We start from the raw sequence: 19844 nt of genomic DNA, 5'->3' as shown, positions 1-19844 counted from the left end.
TTCCTGAGCGGAAGCTTTCCCGATCGCCGCTTAAGGCGATGAGTAGGCGTGCCCTCTCTTCCCCCTGAGTGAAAGCGAGATTCTTTCCCCAAGTCCCAGCCGCCTCACACAAGCTTGATCCGTCGCCGCCGCCAATCTGGATCCCTGCCCCTGAGCGCGAGGCGGCGGGCTGAGGTGCCTGCGGAGGACTCAGGCGCATCAATGGAGAAGGGGGGCGAATGGGGGAAGCCGCGGCCGCACGGCAGCACCAAGTTCGATGAACCATCCGTCATTCCGGACTGGGCGTCGCTTCCACCGGAGCTCGTCCAAGGCATCGCCGACTGCGTACTCTCCACCACCGGCGGTGTCGACGCGTACATGGACATGAGGGCCGTCTGCCCCAGCTGGCGCTCCGCCATCGCCAAGCCATCTCCACTCGACGCAGTCGCGGATCTTCGATTCCGCCCACGGCATTGGGTCATGGTCGACCTGAAATCCGACAGCGACAACGACGACGCCCGCCTCTTCCTCCACGGTCCCACCGGGCGGTTCCGCCAGCTGCGCCTCCCGGTGCTCCGCCACCACATCCTTGTCGATGCTTCTGACGGTCTTCTCGTCCTCGCGGACAGGAAGCCCCCGCACTTGGCTCGTGTCCTCAACCCCTTCACAGGTGACATCATCCACTTTGACGCAAGTTTCATGGATACAAATACAACATGGCATACCGCGGTGAGCGGAGGCTCTCATTTCACGCTCTTCTTGTGGAGAAGAGGCACCTTGTTTTCTGCTGCTCAATCCAGCAATGTATTCACACAGAAGGACTTTACAAAGGAAATTGGTATCTACTTGATGAGCATGCTTAGCTTCCAGGGCAACATATATTGTGTCAATGAAGGTGGATGTGTATTCAAGTTTGTCACGCCAGCAGAGCACCTGGCCATAGCCAAGTGGTCGCCGGATGCAGAGGGAGACGACAGCGAATTGCATTATCTCGTCGAGTCTTCTGGGGAACTGCTGCTCATTCGCTATGTGGACCAAACCATGAAAGTTTTCAGAGTCGACGTTGAGCACAAGTTGTTGGAGGAGGTCGAGAGCCTCGGCCGCCGTGCGCTGTTCCTCGGTGAAGAGAGGTGTGTGTCTCTTGATGCAGATAAGCTTCCGTCTGTTGACGGAGACTGCATATACATGGTAGATTTTCTGGATGAGGGTGACATGTGCGAGTATAACCTAAGAGGTGGCATGGTGAATATTATCTGCGGCCAGGAATCTATTGAGGATCGTCCTTTCAGCCTTGTTCAGCAGCTTCTCTTCCGGTACTGTGATCTCCGTTTCCACTTGTAAATTAAGGTTATGAAAACAAACCTATTCTGGCCTTGATGCTACTGTCTGCTCCCACCTAAGTACTTGTACGCTTATTGTAGCTAACATATTCAGTTATCCACGTGGGAACAGTTATGTATTATTTCAGTTATCTCTTTCATCGGTCATAGTTTTGCATCCGCTCTACTGATGTTGTTTATCAGCTGTTCATGAATGTTTGTTTTAGTTCATTTTGTGGCAAGGTACGCTTGTTGTAAGGTTGTGTGATTGTTGCATGATTTGTGTGATCTTTGCTTCCGCCCCTGATGGAATATTGTTTGATCTCTGTTACTGTTGTTTTGGGACACTACATCCCGTCGTGTGGTCTATTTTGCTGAGAAACGAGTCTAACAGTGAAGCTGCATATGGCTCCATGTGCAGCGGCTGTGCATGAATGCTTGTTCCAGTCCATTTTCTAACAAGGTACTTTTTTTTTTTTTTGCAATGTATGATTTTTGCAAGTCTCCAGTACCTTAACTCTGTCTGCAATGGTAGGCTACATTTTACCAATACAAGCAGTATCAGGTTCCAAAGGTGACTGAAATGCTGTGCATCAGGGTCAATCATAGAAATGAATAGTATGGGGCTTATTTAACCAACTGACACAGTGTTCCGATTGAAGTGATTCCATGCCAAGTAGCATCAGATTCATTTCAGTATTATTCCTTCATTTGACTCGTGTGGTTAGTTTTGTCATCCAAGGCCATCCGCAACGGAGGGCCGCATTTCGGATAGCAAAATTGTTCGTTCTAGGGCCGCATTTCGGATAGCAAAACTGTGCGTTCTGGTCCGGGGATTCGTTTTTCTTGCGGTAGATTTTTTTTTTCAATGCTACAAACCATCATTAATTTGGTTAATTTACTGATGTAGCTTTTTAACATTTGTTATACTCTAAATTTATCAAAGTGTAAGGAAGGCTATCTAAGTGACATAAATTGATTGACAAGATAGATGTCTTACCCACACATGGGTCGATACCTTACACTTCCATATTGAGAGGCGCTACAGGTATTACCTCGGAGGTTATCGATGGAAGTATTAAACAAGATTTTTATTCTTGTGCCCTTGTTTCCTTAAAACTAATCAGTTTTCCTAATTTTTATCACTTTTCTCCTCGTCTTTCAAATAATCATGCGAATGCCCACGTGGATCATTTCCTTGGAGTCAAGCCTCTTTAATCGTTATTGGGCAGAGTCCTGGCATGGGTGGGACTAACAAGTGGTAACAGGTAGATCATTAACTTAGTGGCCCGGAGTGAGAGCAAACGAAGAGAGGTGGAGAGTGTACATTTGCAATTTTCCCCTCTCTTGTTTGCAATTCTTCTCTTTTGATGTGAATTTAATGCGATATTGCAAGATATTATTTAGTGACTAATTGTTCCAATACATCTGAGTTTAATCTCAAATTTTAGAAACTTAAGGAAGTATACATTGTTGAATAAAATATTATCAGAATTTGAACTAGTTAATGTACGAAACTACCAAGTAGATTTAATGGTGATTTTCTTGTGGAATATAGTTCATAAAAAGTTGACCTTCCATGTTCTAAAGAAACAATAACATAACTATGAAACATATACTACCTCCGGTTCATATTAATTGACTCTAACATGGATGTATCTAGACACATTTTAGTTCTAAATACATCCATATTAAAGTCAATTAATATGGATCGGAGGGCGTATATGTTTAAATAGCTGCAGGATAACAGTCTCATAGACATAGGTATAATGCAGCAAATCAAGATAGTTACAAAAGCGCAACCCACCTCATACAACAATTAAGAGAGAGCAACATGAAGTAAAAGGAAGAGGCCAACATAACAGAGGAGATCTTCTCTCCTCCTACTATGTGACATGCTTAGTTTCCTCTGGAACAGGTTGCTGAAACAGAGTTTCTCCCAATGCCTACATGATGACAGCCCCAGAATGCATGTATTGATGGCCCCATCAACAACCTCTAAACGCTCTCTAAGGGCCTTGATGATGTCCTCCCATGGGCAGCTGCACTCGATATGCATGGAGATTTGCCTTGTCATGCTTGAGATCATGGATGTGGGTGTTTTCCTTTTTACGTCGAGGTGATGGTCATGTGTGTTGTAGTTTTGCCCCTCGGAAATCTTCTCCTTCATAATGCTGCTGGATGTAGAAGTAGGGTGTGTCATGCGCAAAAGGTTGTGCGGCTTCATTCTCAGCCGCCAAGCAGGCAATCATACTCCTGGTCCGGGGATTAGTTTTTTTTTACGAGCCTAATGTTTTGGCCATTGATCTCGGCCAACTTGGGCTCGATACTTGCCCCTTGCTTCCTGCAACGATCATGAGGAAAATTATAGGTGAGATACAATAGAATAATTTTCTACACATTTTTGCTAAATGCTTAAATAGTATCAAGAAAGTTCCTAACTATTTTCTGCACATTTTAGTTCTCGTGCACAATATGATTGTAGAACATGAGCGTGATAATGGAATCTATGATCTAGGGTGGGAGGCTGCGAGAGATTTCATATAACCCGAACAATGAATGAGCTATTCATGTTCAACTCCAAAATAATTTGGATGAGGACCCATGGGACCACAAAGAAAACAAGCAAACCTTTTTTTTAGAGAAAGAGAGCTTTATATTATCAATGTCTCAACATTCAGAGGGGCTTCCCGTGTTACAATATCAGAAACAAGATTAGGGAAATGATCAGTCCAGATGCAACTTCCAGCCGACCTGGCAAGGCTGGCAAGTACATCAGCCACTCAGTTGCTCTCTCTCTCTTAACATGCACAATATCAAACTCTCTCAGATTCTTCAGCAGCAACTTGGTTTCCTCCGGTGTCCACCAGTGCGGAGACATGTCCAGATCATGTGAGCGCAAGGCCTTGGCGAACAGTAGTGCAGTCAAGCTCCAGGATAATTTTATCAAACCCCAGGTTATGTATCAGTTTGATCCCCAGGAGGGCCGCCTTGGCTTCAACATCCTGTGCATCATGGCATCTGATAATCAGGCAACACACTGCAATGACCGCACACCTCTGGCAGTCCCTGGCCACCGCACTCGCACGTCCAGGCTTCTCGCTCCCGATGAAAGAGGCATTGGTGTTTATTTTGATCCATCGTTCAGAAGGCCGCACCCGCACCTCCGGGCTTCTCGCTCCCGATGAAAGAGGCATTGGTGTTTATTTTGATCCATCCTTCGAAGGCGCAGACCAAGAGGCCGAAGCGAGAGGACACCAAAGAATTTCTAGTAGGCAGTATCGCGTTGCGATCGGTAGCCTCGGTCTAGATCTCCGCCACCATGATGTCATACGTTTCCAGGAAGGAGGTGGATCTCTCGATTGTCGCTCTGCCATCATGGTGGATGATATCATTCCTCAGATGCCAAGACGGTCATATGAGTAGCAGGATTCTTGAAGAATTGAGTTCATCGACCTGGCCAACAAGAATTTGGAGCCAGTCCTTCCCAGTATGTCTGAATTTGCATTCACTTGGCAAGTTCCATTTCTTAAGCATGGACTGCCTGAGTGCCATGGCTTTTGTGCAGAGGACCGTCGCGTGGAAAGCATCTTCAGTCCCATTGCCGCAGATGGAGCATCGATCATTGGTTTCCAGGTTCCTCCTCCACTTGTTGTTCTTCGTGGCCAAGGTTTCAGTGGCAAGTGTCCAACCAAATACCCTAATCTTCGGCTGCACTCTGGCTTTCCAGATGGAGTTCCAGACATGCCTATTCCATTCAGGGCATTGCTACAACTGCAGAATCACGGTTTTGGTGCTTCAGGTTTAGTGTGAGGCGGTAGGCACTCCTCACCGAGAAGATGCCATTTTTCTCATAGTATCAGGCGATCCTGTCGCTTTGGGACTGTCTCGGTAACTCAATGTTGAGAATAGCTTGGTCGTCATGTTCGTAGAACAACTCACGGAGGATGCTAGTGTTCGAAGTCTTGGTTTCATGGTTAATGAGCTGATTCACCCAGCGACGGCGAGAGTTCATTTTCAGAATTGTAACCTTTAGTCCACTGTCACGAGGGATCCATTGGTCACGGATAAATTGGGTGCTTCTTCCATCTCCTATCCGGCTAATGATTCCTTTCTTGAGAAGCTCAATGCCAAACTCCACTTCTTTCCAGACCGGAGAGGGGTCAGAAGAGAAAAAACTGGTCCGGCTGATCTTGTGATTGACGAAGTAAATCATCATAGACGTGGAAAAGATATTGAAAATTTTTCATTTTTTGTGAGACACAATTTAGGAACTGTCGCTAGCCGCATTATTTGCAGTGTAAAAGAAAACGAAGGTGCATCCTAGCACACGTGTTTGTGTGTGGAGCTGAGCGAGGTGTGTGCGTGGGGCCTGCTTCGCCGTGCACTTCCTACACAACAAACAAAACAAACACCGCCGTCGTCGGCCTCGCCTCGCCGCACCTCCTCCGGCGACCGGCGGGATGCTCCTCTCGGAGCTTCCAAATCCTCGCCGCCCATGGCGCCCCTGCATTCGACAAGCCCACCCCCCACGCCCTCGCTACCTGCCTCTGCCCCGCACGCCGACCTCACCCTTACCCAACAGACGCCACCTCCTCCTGTCCCCCTTCGCCACCTCCTCACTCTCCCCGTCCGACGGATCTGCACTTTCTCCGGCGAAGCGGTGCCCCTCGAGGAAGGTTCTGGCCGAGAGCTGGAGGCGGAAGGCGGTTCCGCCAGGGACGCGCGAGCCCCCGCCGCCGCCCCGGTGGACGGCGAGGCGGCGGGCGAGCGCCGCATGGCGGAAGGTGGCGTCGTTGGTGCCCAGGAAGTCCAGGAGCGTCTTCCTGCTCAATCTGCTCGCCCTCATATTTGGTACTGACAAATTCGGCCTCTGGGCACCCTCCATCTCTAGTGATCTCAATGCTGCACACCATCTGTTCGATGTTATTTCAGACAGAAGCGGCAAGGCATGGATGTGTTGTATTGTTATATGTTTATGCTAGTTAGCTAGTGAAAACATAAGAAATATACCGTACGGTACTATATGCCTATTCATAAATTTATAACTTACAATATTTACTGTTTGATCATATTTTATGTTGCATAAACATAAAACGTGGACATCTCGGGCACAACTTATGTGATTGCAATTCTCACAAAACATCAACAATATTGAATACCATGCTTTCTTTAAGGCTGCTCACTGTATATCTATAATGTTTATTACTTGGTGACAATACAAGTCCATGCTGCTACAACCCTTGTGGTTGTACCATTATGCTCTGTGTAAATCCACACCTCACTGCCTGATTTTCAATGTGATTACTACTGATTACTCTACATTTTGGAATTTTTTTATCCCAAATAATCAGCTAAATTGATTTTTTTTTTCTTTCTTCCAGCAAGCAACATTTCGGTTGTTAAAGACACCCAGACTATGTTGGATCCTGATCTTTTCAATATGTTACGCTTCACTATCGCTGCCATTCCTTTCGTGCCGTTCTTGCTAAAGTCACTGAGAGATATGCAAGTATTCATTAGAGGAGTAGAGCTGGGCATTTGGGTAACCTTTGCTTATGTAGCTCAGTCTATCGGGTTAGTCACAGCTGATGCTGGCCGTGCATCTTTCATCTCTGCCCTCACTGTAAGATCTGTTCTGAAGCTTACTCCAATAAAGTATTTCCGTATAATATATGGTGCATGTTCTTTACTCAAACATGTTCAGGTGATCATTGTCCCTTTCTTGGATGGTATTCTTGGAGCAGAAATACCTGCATATACATGGCTTGGCGCATTTTTATCAGTTGTCGGGGTTGGTATTCTTGAGCTAAGTGGTTCTCCTCCTTGTGTAAGTTGACTGATCTACGCGAACAGGTCTACAAGTTTGTCCTTCTGTTTTTTTTTTTTTGTCTATGCCCTGTCATATTGTTCTATGTCAAGATTACTGTGTCACTGTGTACAATTTGAGTCCTTGATTTATTTTGTTGGCAATAGCTGCACAACTTGCACATAATATGTTCGTTGATCTTGTCTCTCCACACTGTTATTAGGTTGGTGATCTTCTGACCCTCCTTAGTGCCTTTTGTTTCGCAATTCATATGCTCAGAACAGAGCATATTGTCAGAAATATAAAGAAAGAGAATTTCCTAGCCCTTGTCGGATGCCAGGTTAGTTTTCAGACTAAACATCACCTTGTCTTGCATTTATCTCATGTATTCTTTCCACTTTCTTCTGTAAGTACTCTAAGAAGTTTGCACAATCAGGTGCTTGTTGTAGCTCTTGTGGCGGCAGCCTCGTTTGTTGTTAAATTCTTCCTCCGGAGTGTAGTACAGTGGAATTTAAAATTACGGACAATAACAGAGTTATTCAGTGTGATGGCATCATTTCCTTGGCTAGCAATACTATACACAGGCATACTATCAACTACCTTTTGTTTATGGGCAGAGGTCAGCATTAGTCTTGATGTCTGGTTTTTAATTTCCGAGCAACACTTCTTTGATTCTTTCTGAGACTTCTCTTTGTCATCAGGTTGTTGCTATGCGTGACGTGTCAGCCACAGAGACTGCCATAATTTATGGTCTGGAACCAGTATGGGGTGCTGCTTTTGCATGGGTAATTCATGGTGAGCGATGGGGCATTACAGGACTTGTGGGAGCTATCTTCATCATAGGTACTTACTAACCAATCACCATGTTCTTAGCGGCATTTAGCATTGCACATTTTCAATGTTCAAAATTAATGATTAGGTATAGTACAAGACATCAAGGATCCATCACTGTAATACTCCCTCCATCCCAAAATATAAGGCGCCCTTAAATTTTGCTGGTCAACGATTATAACTTTGACTACAATTTGTACTTATAATTTATCCATAAATTTTGAATAAATATATATGAAATGAAAGAAAATTTCAAGAGCAATGCAGCAATGCCATTTATACATTCTCAATCCATATATTTTAATATATATTAGTGGTCAAAGTTGTGCATCAAAGACCCTGCAAAAATTTCCGTGCCTTATATTTTGGGATGGAGGGAGTACTTACTTTGAAGAGTCTCTACTTTGAACAATAGGGCATAATTTGGCTGTCCAAGTCCAAGCGAACCAACAATCAATCAGTTGTATCTGGGTTATGTTGCATAAAACACCATTCGATTCATATAAGAAAGCACTTTCTCATGACTATGATTCTGTAGCTATTATAAAGATATGTTGCAAAAGAAGAAAGTTCAAAGTTGGACAGTTAAACTATGCCTTACATTTACACTAGTGAGTAGTTCTGAAAAAGAGAAGATGATTCTTGTTTTATTTGTTTGTCAAACTATGCCTTACATTACGCTACTAACGTTCAACATTACAAAATTTCAATGGTGAAAATTAATGATTACTTATACTGCAAGATATGAAGGATCCATCGCTGTAGTACTTGCTTGGAAACATAGGGCGTAGTTTGGCTGTCCAAGTTCAAGGGGACCAACAACCGATTCAATCAGATGCGGGAATGTTACACAAGATACCATTTTGATTCATATATGAAAGCACTTTCTGATTGCTGTGATTTTGTAGCTATTAAAAATATAATGTTCAAAAGTAAAATTACGGTCAAAGTTCAAAGTTGTATAGTCAATCTATGCCTTACATTTAAGGTAGCGATTTGTTCTGAAAATGAGAAGATTCTTGTTTTGTTTGTTTGTTTTTCCAGCGGGTAGCTTGATGGTTCAGATACTAGGATCGTTTCTTGATTTATCAACAGAGGATAGTTACCAGATGGACAGCTAATACAGATATTCGAGCATAAAGAGATGGCCTTCTTCATGAATAAGTGACAGCAAAGCAATTTTTCATATGATAAGTTGTTTTTGTATACAATCATATGATCACTGCAGCGACGTAATTTGCGGAATAGCTAGTGTGACAGTGCAACGAGATCTAACTACAGTCATGGCCAGTAGCACAAGGAATGGAAGCTCGGAGAATGGTGGCCTGAGAACGTGTGTCATTGGATGCAGACTTGAGCTCTACAAAATGGTGGTACCAATCACTTGACTAAACACTTACGGTAACATGATATGTTGTATCTATAGCATTTAGGGTAGCGTGATATGTTGTCTCTATAACATTCTAGAACCATTGGTCCTCAATGTAAATGAACACACATTGTCATAAGATCAATTTTTTTGTGCTGATTCTGCTTCAACATTTGCTTGGAGCTTCAGGAATATGTTATTGTTCATTTGTCACTGAGACACCGAACCTGGAGCAGTCAACTCTGTCTTTGAACATATCTTCATTCCATTTCATCCATGACAACGTATGTTGAGTGATCACTCTCATTGATACCACCAAAAAATCACGGGAAAACTGGCAAGTATTAATTCGGCAACATTGGCATAAGATGCATTTACAACAACCAGCATCCTAGGCCACTCCATAGGACTTGTCCCGTGGCTTCAGGTGTATTCCCCAGTATCACGAGGCCAGGCCACCCCCTTGGAACCTGTACCTTACTGGCGTTGTATCCAGATACCGTGGATGTTCAAGAAAAGCACAATCATGTTGGAACTGGTAGCCGCACAGGGATGCTAGGATTGTAAGAGCTCATCACTGAGACAGATATTCATCAAAGCTGTCGACACTAAAGTGAAATACATACAAAGAAGGCCAAGAAACTATGATGATAATTCATCAGGCTGCAGTGCCAAACAAAACCAGCATTTCCATTGCCCAGTGCCAAGACTAGAGACTACTACTTTCTACTTTGTCCATTTTTCCTTCTTTCTGCTACATGCCTCTGGGAGGGAAGATGACATGGATTACATGAACGAGCGGTAAACCTAATCATATTAGCAAAAGAGGCAAGAAGAAAAGAAAAGAAAATCAGGGAGGGGTTGATTGTTAATAGTTGCTGTTGCTGTTGTAGCCGATGTAGTTGTTGCGGTACCGCATCCCGTACTGCTCGTAGAAGGTGTCCCCGTAGTTCACGGCCTTGATCTCAACCATGCGCCGCTTGCTGTCCACCTCCTGGACCGCGCCGAACACAACCTCGTTCGTCGTCTCGCAGCTCTGCTCGTAGAAGGTCTGCGGCCCTGCAGAGTACTGCCTGTGCTGCTGCAGGTGGTACATCTGCTGCTCTGGCTGCCGCCTGTGCTGCTGCTGCGGATATGCCTGCTGCTCTGGTAGCTGCCTGTTCTGCAACTGCCTGTTCTGCAACTGCTGCTGGTGATATGCCTGCTGCTCCAGCTGCTGCCTGTGCTGCTGCTGTTGGTGGTGATACACCTGGTGCTCCGGCTGCTGCTGAGGGCCACCTGCATCCCAACTGCTGAGATAAGGCTGGCCATGCCGGACATGGTGAACCTTTTCCGGCTCTGTTGTCATGAAGGCGTAATTCTTCCGAGGCGTTGGGGCTCTTGTATCCAGCGGAGGTGGCGTCTCATCATTTGGGATGGCATAGCTTTCTTGCACTGGCCATGGGTTGGCTCTCCGCTGCTGCTGGTGATGATGCTGCCTTGTTGGGCGCCTTTTCCTGGAAAATATGTCAGCCACAGATGATTTCGCTCCTCCCATGAACTTGCCAATTGAGGTGAAGAACCCTTCTTCAGTATCCTGTTTTCCAGCCTCGTCTTCATTTGGGATTAGTGGTGGGCGAAGCGAAGGCTTGAATGGATGCTGGTATGACTGGTGTGGTTGATATGGAGGGATACCTGCATTAGTGGGTCTCTGAGGGATTTGAGGTTCCTGCATAGTACAAATTCCGTTTGTCAAGAAGGTAGCTATAAATTTACTGCATAAATAGACCAGCTCCAAAGAATATATCTTTGTTTTTCATCTTTACTTTAATTATGTACTAGACCCTAGAATATAACATGTGCCCTTTATCGAAAAAAAAAGTTCTTGACCCTAGAGAGATAACAGAGTGAGATTGCTTTTTGACCCACTTGTTTAGATGCACACAAATGCCTGCATTTTAAGTTACAGTACAGCTGTACAGGTCTACAGGATCATTATTAACTCCAAAAGTACCAGCATGTCATAATTCTAGTAGCCGTGATTATGGGTGAACAAGTTGGGGCAAAAGGATGCTAGACACTACATAACCAAAGGCTGACAGAAATGTGTGTATTCATGCTGTTCTACTGGTTAACAGCAGGCCTGTAGAGCCGTACTCTTGCAGACATTGCCCTAGTTGCCAATCCATGCTGCCAGCAAGTGTGATATTTACTCAGAATAACAAATATAGATGACCTACCTCTGCTGTTGACACCATTCCTAAAACCCGCCGCTGAAGCAACGCAAGCATGTAACCAAAGAAAACAGCAGCAAAAAGCAAGGCAAGACCTGGAAGCATTCAAACTGCAGTGATTAGTGTTGATACTTCTGTTGGAACTTTCCCTCATTTGCAGAGTATTTACGAGTATCTGGCTTCAAAGGAGAACATTATTCTTTTCTGAATAGTACTATTGCAAAGCTTAAGTGGAATGTACCTAGAGGTAAACCAGCTTCATCCTGATATTCACAGTCATCGGGCTGGAGCGGAATCTCCCGTATTGCTTGGTTTCCTCTATCAATGACTAGGAGGGAGCAGCTACTGCTGATATATCGGATTTCAAAGTCAGTAGAAAATTTTGCATCGTCACTTGGACCATCTATGTGTCCACCTCTCATTGATTTCCCCCCAGCAATGGTTGTGACCCCTGCATATATATATTACTCAACCTGTCATGAATCTCTTCATTATAAATTACAAATTGATAACGACATTCATGCTAGATGGTTGAAGGAGACCCAGAAAAAGTTCACCTAAAGACACTGAATTAGCACAAAAAGCAGAAGTAGGATGCTTGGGAACTGACATTACAATAATATGTGCATATATCCTGCAATGAGACATTTTAACGTACCTGTATCGCTGATCTTTCTTATCGCCATGTTCATAGCATCCGCAACATAAATATTGCCCCTGCCATCAACTGCAAATCCCTTGGGGTGATTCAACCTCGCCTCTCGGAGCCTCCCATCGACATGACCAGATAATCCTTCAGGTGAACCCGTGACAATCTTTGGTCTGCTATCTGCGCATGGTTTGAGAACATTTGCTCATACCAAAGGTTGAATACCAGATCTTCACAATAGACATGTGAAATATTACAAACTATTCTGGCAAACAATTTGAGTACTACATTTTGCCAAAATTTCCAGGTGAATATCTCCTCTGTTTGTTCAACTTCTAAACAAGGGGAATGAAAGTGACAGTCTGAACTGCGAAACTAAGAACTAACAAAGTATCTCGCAAGCAAGAAGCGTGGGTGGCCAAATCTAGCATACAACCATCAATATCACCCAAACTGTCTCACGGTACTTAACAACCATATTTAGCACAGATAAAGAAACCATATTTAGCAGAATCCCATGATGACCAAGTACCAACATACTGCCAAGAAAACGTGTCTGTCCGGATATGAAGAAGCAGTTTTAGTATGCTCACATCGGGACAGCGGCAGCTGGACCCTGTAGACGTTGCTGTTCATCGAGTCGAGGACGAGCAGCTCGCCGGCGGGGGTGACCTCGACGGCGTACGGTTCGATCCCCAACTTACTGCCGTCAAAGACCGTCTCCACCGCGTACCCGCCCTCGTACCTCACCATGGACTTTGCCGCCGCTGTCGCCGCCGCCGTCCCCGTCGCTGCCGACAGATATTTCCCCCATTAAGGAACCAAAACAGAGAATGAAAAGAAACGCCGTTGGCGGCTAAGGACCATGCAGATTACCCGTCCTCGTGCTGGTGGTCGATTTGAGGGAGAGGGACCACAGCTTCTTCACCACCGCCGTCGCCGTGCTTGTCAGGAGCCCGCCGACAACCTCTGCCGCCAATCGGTACCAATGAGCCCCAAGAAACCACACCAAATCGAACCAAACTCGAAAGAAAACCAAGAACAGAGCTCGCTCACTTGCGGGGTGGTAGGAGGACGCGGCGGCGGACGCGGGGCCGAGCAGGAGAATGGCGGCCAGAAGAAGCGCCGCCGACACCTTGGAGGCCTCCATCACGTGCTCCTCTCGAGGAAGAGGGGAACTGGCAGCTCCTAGGGGGAGTGTGGGGAGGGGGCCATTTGAGGACAAGGTAAAGAAGGTTCAGAAAACACCAAAGAATCCGACCCTCTTTTGGGGGCCCTGCAGTCCTCGCTCTCCGCCAAGAAAAGGCAAGTAAACAGGAGAGCCAAAGGGCGGAGGACTGAAGTAGAGAGAAGGTTAAACACACCAGTCCCGGAAACTCAAAATTGATTCTGAGAGCATCTTCAGTCACGTCCTCAAAGCATCCCAAACACCATCGGATTAAGCATTTGGGGGACGTGTTTCGTTCGTGCCGTGTTTGGGGGACGTCGCTCCCCAGTCGCGTTCCTCAAATAAAATTTTGAAAATTTTAAAACGAGATTCGATAAATTCATCCAAAGTTGGCATATATTTACATAGATTCGAACGAACGAAATTTGACTAAATTTAAACTAAACCTAATCTAGAAGTACTTGCGGCTGTCGGAGGCGTCGTAGTACTGGCGGAAGTTGTACATGTCGTCGGTGACGACCTCCTGCTTGACGCGCTCGTCGGGCTCGTCGACGGGCTCGTCCTTCACCAAGCGGCTTGGTCCTGCGCCGTCGTCGGTGAGGTCTACGAGCGGCTTGCCGGAGTCGCGGATGGACATGGCGATCGGGGTCGTCTCTGCAGGCGATGAGCCGGTGCCGCCTGCGACGCTTCCTCCGGCTCCTCCTTCACCTCCGGCTTCAGTATGAGGAGGGCGTCGCCATGCCTCTGTTGCTGCCGCTGCCGCCACACCTCGTGTTGACGGGCGTCGCCGGCTCCTCCTTCACCTCCAGTTTGCACGACGTCTTAATGTACAGCGGCGGCAGCGGGTGGTTGCACGCAATAATGCCGGCGCGGACGTCCACGCGGCCATGCACGATGAGACGCGTCCCTGCGTCGCTTGGAAAAACAGGGACGCCATTAACGTCGCTTGACCAAAGGTAGGCGACGGGGTTTTAGCCTTCCGAGCCGCTGACGCGTCGGGCCCGCCTCGGTTCGCCTCGCTTTTCGTTGTGTCCGGCGTGCCCGGTGCGTCCCCTATGGGACGAGGACGGGCTCGGGGCGCCGGACACCGTATCGGGCCGCGCCGGACAAAAATGGGCTTTGGGGGACGCGGTTGGAACGGCTTTTTTGTCCGGCGCGCCCCGAATTGCTTTGGGGGATGCTTTCGGAGACGCTACTGTGCTCTGAGTGCACTTTTTTTTTAGATAAAAGGCATCAGAATGCCCGACTTTAAATTAATAAAACCCTTAGGTTCACACATAGTTTGTTACACGCTGCGGCATACAGCTTAGCCAAAAGATAAAGCGGGGTACGACACAGTTCAGACTGCAACACAAGGAGGCAGAAGCGAGGAGGCACAGATGATCTACTCGAGCCCAAGCTACTAGATCTTCTTCAACTTGGATGTCTTGGTCTCACGGCGGCGTAAAGCTCCCTCAGCTTGTTTTCCATCCACCGGAGGTCCTTCTGGTCGTTTGGTTTTGCCTTGACGGTCCAAAGCTGTAAGAAAATAACAGTTTTGAAAATAACGTTAGCGGGATGGTTAATCACTTTTTTTTATCAATGGTAAGTTTATTGCGAATGTTCCAAAGGGCCCATGACTGGGCCAGGAAGAGAAACCAAAGGAGTCTGTGGGCCCTTCCCGCTAAGCTAGATAAAATGGCATGGAAATGAGGAAAATTCCCTCGACTCCAATTACAATCTAAGATCTGACGGATGGAGCACCAAGCGAATTTAGCCAGAGAGCATGTGGAGAAGATGTGCCTAGCATCTTCCACAGCACCGCAGAGCGAACAGTTTCCCATGGTCGGGCCATGTCTTGTCGCAATTTGTTGACTAGATGGCAGTCTATCTAGAATGAGCTGCTAGCAAAAATCTTGATCTTTATGGGCACTTTGGCCTCCCATACATCCTTGTGGAATGCCACTGACGCCCCTTGCGACAACTTGGCATACAACGATTGCACCGAGAACTTGCCCGATGGTCAAGGTGCCAAAGAATCTTATCTTTACCGTTCGAGAGAGCAATGGTGTCCATGAGCGAACCAAGCTCGATCCACTGCCTCTTCCCCTCTGGATTGAGCGAGCGTCTGAAGAGAATGTTCAGGACTCCTGAGTCGAGGGCGGCGGCCACAGATTGTGTCGGGTTCTCGCAAATGTTGAAGAGATTGGGGAAGATCTCCTTGAGGGGGTGGTCCCGGATCCATCAGTCTGTCCAGAAGCACGTTTGCCGCCCATCGCCGATAATGTGTTTCGCCCCAAGCTTGAAGAATTGTTTGATTTTGTGCAAACTTTTCCAAAACTGCGAGCCTCCCTGTCCGGAGCCCTCGAACAGGTTGTCGGAGTCTCGGTATTTGGCTCTGATGATTCTGGACCAGATGGTGTCGTCCTCTTGGTAGAGTTTCTAAATCCACTTGGATAGCAGGGCGATGTTCATCTTTTTGGAGTTAAGCAGTCCTAATCCTCCAGTGGATTTTGGGCGGCAAACCGTTGGCCAATTCACCATGTGGTATTTGCGTTTAGTGCATGTTCCTTCCCAAAAGAACTTTGCTCGGTGAGAGTCAAATCTAGCATGAATCCCGTCATGCAAGAGAAAAAGGACCATTGCAAAGATGGGGATACTATCAAGACAAGCATTGGATAAGATTAGTCTTCCTCCCGAGGTGAGGAGCTTGCTCAGCCACTGCTCAATTCTTCCGGCCAGCTTTCACACCAAGAACAACCATTGTTCAAGGTGAAGTTTCATGTCCGATATAGGCAGGCCAAGGTACATAAACGGGAAGGATCCACGTTTACAGTTGAATTTGTCTGCAAATCTCTGTTGCTCCTCAAGAGATTGCCCCATCACGATAATTGCACTCTTGTGGTAATTGATCTTTAGGCCAGACATATCTTCGAAGCACATAAGCAGAAATTTGAGGTTGGCAATGTTTTCTTCCGAGTTTTGGATGAGAATTAACGAGTTATCCGCGTATTGAAGGTGAGAAATCCCACCCGGAAACAAGTGAGGCACCATGCCTCGAATGTGTCCTGCTGCCCCTGCTGCAGCAAGGATCTCAGACAGTGCTTCTCCGATGAAATTGAACAAGAGAGGGGATAACGGGTCCCATTGTCGCACCCCTCTTTTGTTCCGGAAGTAGGGGCCAATCACTCCATTAATGGAAGTGGTTGCCTGTCCTCCGGAGACCAGCTGAAGGACTCGGTGAATGTATCCTTCTTTGAATCCTTTGCAACGAAGAACCTCGGCCAGGAAATCCCAATTTACCCGGTCATAAGCCTTCTCGAAATCAAGCTTGAGGAGAATACCACCCAACTTCTTTGTGCGGAGTTCGTGAACAATCTCGATAAGAGCCAGGGGGCCTTCTAGCAAGTTCCTCCCTTTGATGAAAGCAGTCTGGTTCAGGCTGATGGTTTTATGGGCAGTGGGATCCAAACGGCAGGCAAAGGCCTTTGATATGATTTTGAAAATCACGTTGATGAGCGCAATTGGACGGAATTGGGAGACCAAGTCTGCCCCGGGGACTTTGGATATAAGGTTGAGGATGGCGAAGTTTAGCCGAGAAATGTCTATGCGTCCCAGCATAAAGTCGTTGATGATGTGCAGCATACCAAGCTTGATGCTGGGCTAGAAGCGCTTGAAGAACAGGACAGGGAAGCCGTCAGGTCCTGGGGCCGTGTCTGATTTCATCTCCCGGACGATGAAATCCAGCTCTTTTTCGGAGAAGGTTATCATCAGCTGGTTGTTTTCCTCCTCAGATACCCGGGAGTTGCTCGGCTAGGTCAAGGGGGAGAGACCACAGCTACGGCTCCCAGCCGATCCGAGCAAGACGCGGTAGAAGTCATAAATGGCTGCTTGAATGACGCTTGTATCAGTCGTGATCTCATTCCCAATGTTTAGAGCGGAAATCGTGCACTTTCGTCTTCTGCCATTGGCCACCGCGTGAAAATAAGCAGTGTTAGCGTCTCCCTGGAGCGCCCATTTGACCCTTCCTCTTTGTCGCCAGTATTTCTCTTCCATACCCACGATCTGCAAGAGTTGATCTTCAAGATAATATCTTTGTGCCCATTCTTCTTCGTCCAGGCCACTAGAGTCAGCTCTCACATCCAAATGTAGGATCTGTGCCATAAGGTTTTCTTTCTCGTGTTTGTTAGTGATTCCCAGGTTGCGAGCCCAACCACGGAGCTGTTGACGAATGCCCCCAGACATGAATTGCCACCAGTTAATAAAGTCTCTTCCTCCCACGTTGGTAGAGAGCTTGTTCTAGTTGTTGTGAAGCATGGGGAGGAAATCCGGTCTTTCGAACCATCTTGTTTCAAAGAAGAACCGATTGTTTTGCATCGGCAGCCCTTCACCGGTGTCGAAGATGAGAGGGGTGTGATCAGAGCCTAGACTTGTCTCCACTCTAAGCGTGCACAGGGGGAAAAAACCTTCCATAGACGAGGAGATGAAGACTCTGTCTAGGACAGATCGGACAGGGTTAAGTTGCCGGTTTGTCCAGGTAAACCACGCCCCCGAGCGCGGAATTTCCCTAAGTGCCCACGCTGCGATGTGCTCGTTGAACATGCCGAGTCTCCAGTTAACATTGTCGTTGTTCTTGTCACTGGCCAATCTGATGAGATTGAAGTCCCTGCCAATGAGCAGGGGTATATTTGATCTAGCCACCTTGGCCGATATCTCATCAAGGAAGGCCCTGGATCGCCCGTGATCCGCAGGGCCGTATATCCCCATAATCATCATGATACGCTTGGTTGCGTGGTGAAGGATGGAAGTGCTAAGGTAGAATTGGCCCATGTCTACCACTCCCACTTCGAACACACTGTCGCGGACGCCCATGAGCATACTGATACGTCTCCAACGTATCTATAATTTCTGATGTTCCATGCTTTTTTTATGACAATACCTACATGTTTTGTTCACACTTTATATCGTTTTGATGCGTTTTCCAGAACTAACCTATTGACGAGATGCCGAAGTGCCAGTTCCTGTTTTCTGCTGTTTTTGGTTTCAGAAATCCTAGTAAGGAAATATTCTCGGAATCGGACGAAATCAACGCCCAGTACCCTATTTTCACCGGAAGCTTCCAGAACACCCGAGAGTCAGCAGAGGGGGGCCACAGGGCCACCACACATGGTGGCGGCGCGGCCCAGGGGGGGGGCGCCCCCTGTTGTCTGGTCGCCTCGTCAGCCCCCCGACTCCGCCTCTTCGCCTATTTAAGGGTCCCTGACCTAAACTTTGAGACGAATAAGCCACGGTACGAGAAAAGTTCCAGAGCCGCCGCCATCGCGAAGCCAAGATCTGGGGGACAGGAGTCTCTGTTCCGGCATGCCGCCGGGGCGGGGAAGTGCCCCCGGAAGGCTCCTCCATCGACACCACCGCCATCTTCATCACCGCTGCTGTCTCCCATGAGGAGGGAGTAGTTCTCCATCGAGGCTCGGGGCTGTACCGGTAGCTATGTGGTTCATCTCTCTCCTATGTACTTCAATACAATAATCTCATGAGCTGCCTTACATGATTGAGATTCATATGATGATGCTTGTAATCTAGATGTCATTATGCTAGTCAAGTGGGTTTTACTTATGTGATCTCCGGAGACTCCTTGTCCCACGTGTGTAAAGGTGACAAGTGTGTGCACCGTGTGGGTCTCTTAGGCTATATTTCACAGAATACTTATTCACCGTTATGAATGGCATAGTGAAGTGCTTATTTATATCCCTTTATGATTGCAATGTGCTTTGTATCGCTACTAGTCTATGTGCTACTCATGTGATGTTATTAAAGTAGTCTATTCCTCCTGCATGGTGTAATGGTGACAGTGTGTGCATCGTGTAGTTCTTGTCGTAGATTATGATCATAATCTCTTGTAGTTTATGGAGTTGATTATCACTATGATAGTATTGATGTGATTTATTCCCCCTTCATAGTGTAAAGGTGACAGTGTGTATGCTATGTTAGTACTCGGTTTATTTTGCAAAGATCTATTATGCTCTAAGGTTACTTAAACATGAATATCGAATGTTGTGGAGCTTGTTAACTCCGGCATTGAGGGTTCGTGTAATCCTACGCAATGAATGGTGTTCATTATCAAACAAGAGTGTATGTAGCACAAATGAGAGAAGTTATTATTTATTATGCGATCAATGTTGAGAGTGTCCACTAGTGAAAGTATGATCCCTAGGCCTTGTTTCCAATACTGCAAACACCGCTTACTTACTGTTCTGCTGCATGTTTACTCACTGCCATATTTTATTCAGATTGCTATTATCACTTATATACATCCATACTACTTGTATTTCACTATCTCTTCGCCAAACTAGTGCACCTATACATCTGACAAGTGTATTAGGTGTGTTGGGGACACAAGAGACTTCTTGCATTGTGATCGCAGGGTTGCTTGAGAGGGATATCTTTGACCTCTTCCTCCCTGAGTTCGATAAACCTTGGGTGATCCACTTAAGAGAAAACTTGCTGCTGTTCTACAAACCTCTGCTC

The 19844-nt window shown here is 46.6% G+C and overlaps 3 protein-coding genes across 3 annotated transcripts; 2 read left to right on the top strand and 1 right to left on the bottom strand.

Annotated features, from left to right (window-relative positions):
- Positions 1–78: 78 nt before the first annotated feature.
- Positions 79–1499, top strand: LOC124672876. Its single transcript, XM_047209039.1, has one exon. The coding sequence runs from the start codon at positions 202–204 to the stop codon at positions 1318–1320; it is 1119 nt and encodes a 372-aa protein (XP_047064995.1). The 5' UTR covers positions 79–201; the 3' UTR covers positions 1321–1499.
- A 4211-nt stretch (positions 1500–5710) lies between these two features.
- On the top strand, positions 5711–9501 carry LOC124672865. Its single transcript, XM_047209029.1, has 7 exons — positions 5711–6152; positions 6683–6924; positions 7006–7128; positions 7331–7447; positions 7544–7726; positions 7809–7950; positions 8983–9501. Exons 1-7 carry the CDS (start codon positions 5762–5764, stop codon positions 9057–9059), a joined length of 1275 nt encoding a protein of 424 aa, XP_047064985.1. The 5' UTR covers positions 5711–5761; the 3' UTR covers positions 9060–9501.
- A 545-nt stretch (positions 9502–10046) lies between these two features.
- On the bottom strand, positions 10047–13364 carry LOC124672854. Its single transcript, XM_047209021.1, has 8 exons — positions 13226–13364; positions 13034–13138; positions 12763–12936; positions 12179–12349; positions 11762–11971; positions 11527–11615; positions 10477–11015; positions 10047–10380 (listed from the first exon to the last, which is right to left on the bottom strand). Exons 1-8 carry the CDS (start codon positions 13317–13319, stop codon positions 10176–10178), a joined length of 1587 nt encoding a protein of 528 aa, XP_047064977.1. The 5' UTR covers positions 13320–13364; the 3' UTR covers positions 10047–10175.
- Between the last annotated feature and the right edge of the window lie 6480 nt (positions 13365–19844).

This window comes from Lolium rigidum, chromosome 1, assembly GCF_022539505.1.
Source record: "Lolium rigidum isolate FL_2022 chromosome 1, APGP_CSIRO_Lrig_0.1, whole genome shotgun sequence".
NCBI lineage: Eukaryota > Viridiplantae > Streptophyta > Magnoliopsida > Poales > Poaceae > Lolium > Lolium rigidum.
This window is presented reverse-complemented; position numbering and strand designations above follow the sequence as displayed.

Bases quoted from the DNA above. Each gene is read 5' to 3' on its own strand.
- LOC124672865 (XM_047209029.1), top strand. From the start codon at position 5,762: ATGCTCCTCTCGGAGCTTCCAAATCCTCGCCGCCCATGGCGCCCCTGC. The intron at 6,153-6,682 runs GTACTGACAAAT...TCTTTCTTCCAG, and splicing joins TCTGCTCGCCCTCATATTTG to CAAGCAACATTTCGGTTGTT. The intron at 7,448-7,543 runs GTTAGTTTTCAG...TTGCACAATCAG, and splicing joins TAGCCCTTGTCGGATGCCAG to GTGCTTGTTGTAGCTCTTGT.
- LOC124672876 (XM_047209039.1), top strand. From the start codon at position 202: ATGGAGAAGGGGGGCGAATGGGGGAAGCCGCGGCCGCACGGCAGCACC.
- LOC124672854 (XM_047209021.1), bottom strand. From the start codon at position 13,319: ATGGAGGCCTCCAAGGTGTCGGCGGCGCTTCTTCTGGCCGCCATTCTC. The intron at 13,139-13,225 runs GTGAGCGAGCTC...GATTGGCGGCAG, and splicing joins GTCCTCCTACCACCCCGCAA to AGGTTGTCGGCGGGCTCCTG. The intron at 10,381-10,476 runs GTTGCAGAACAG...GCAGCAGCACAG, and splicing joins CAGCAGTTGCAGAACAGGCA to GCAGTACTCTGCAGGGCCGC.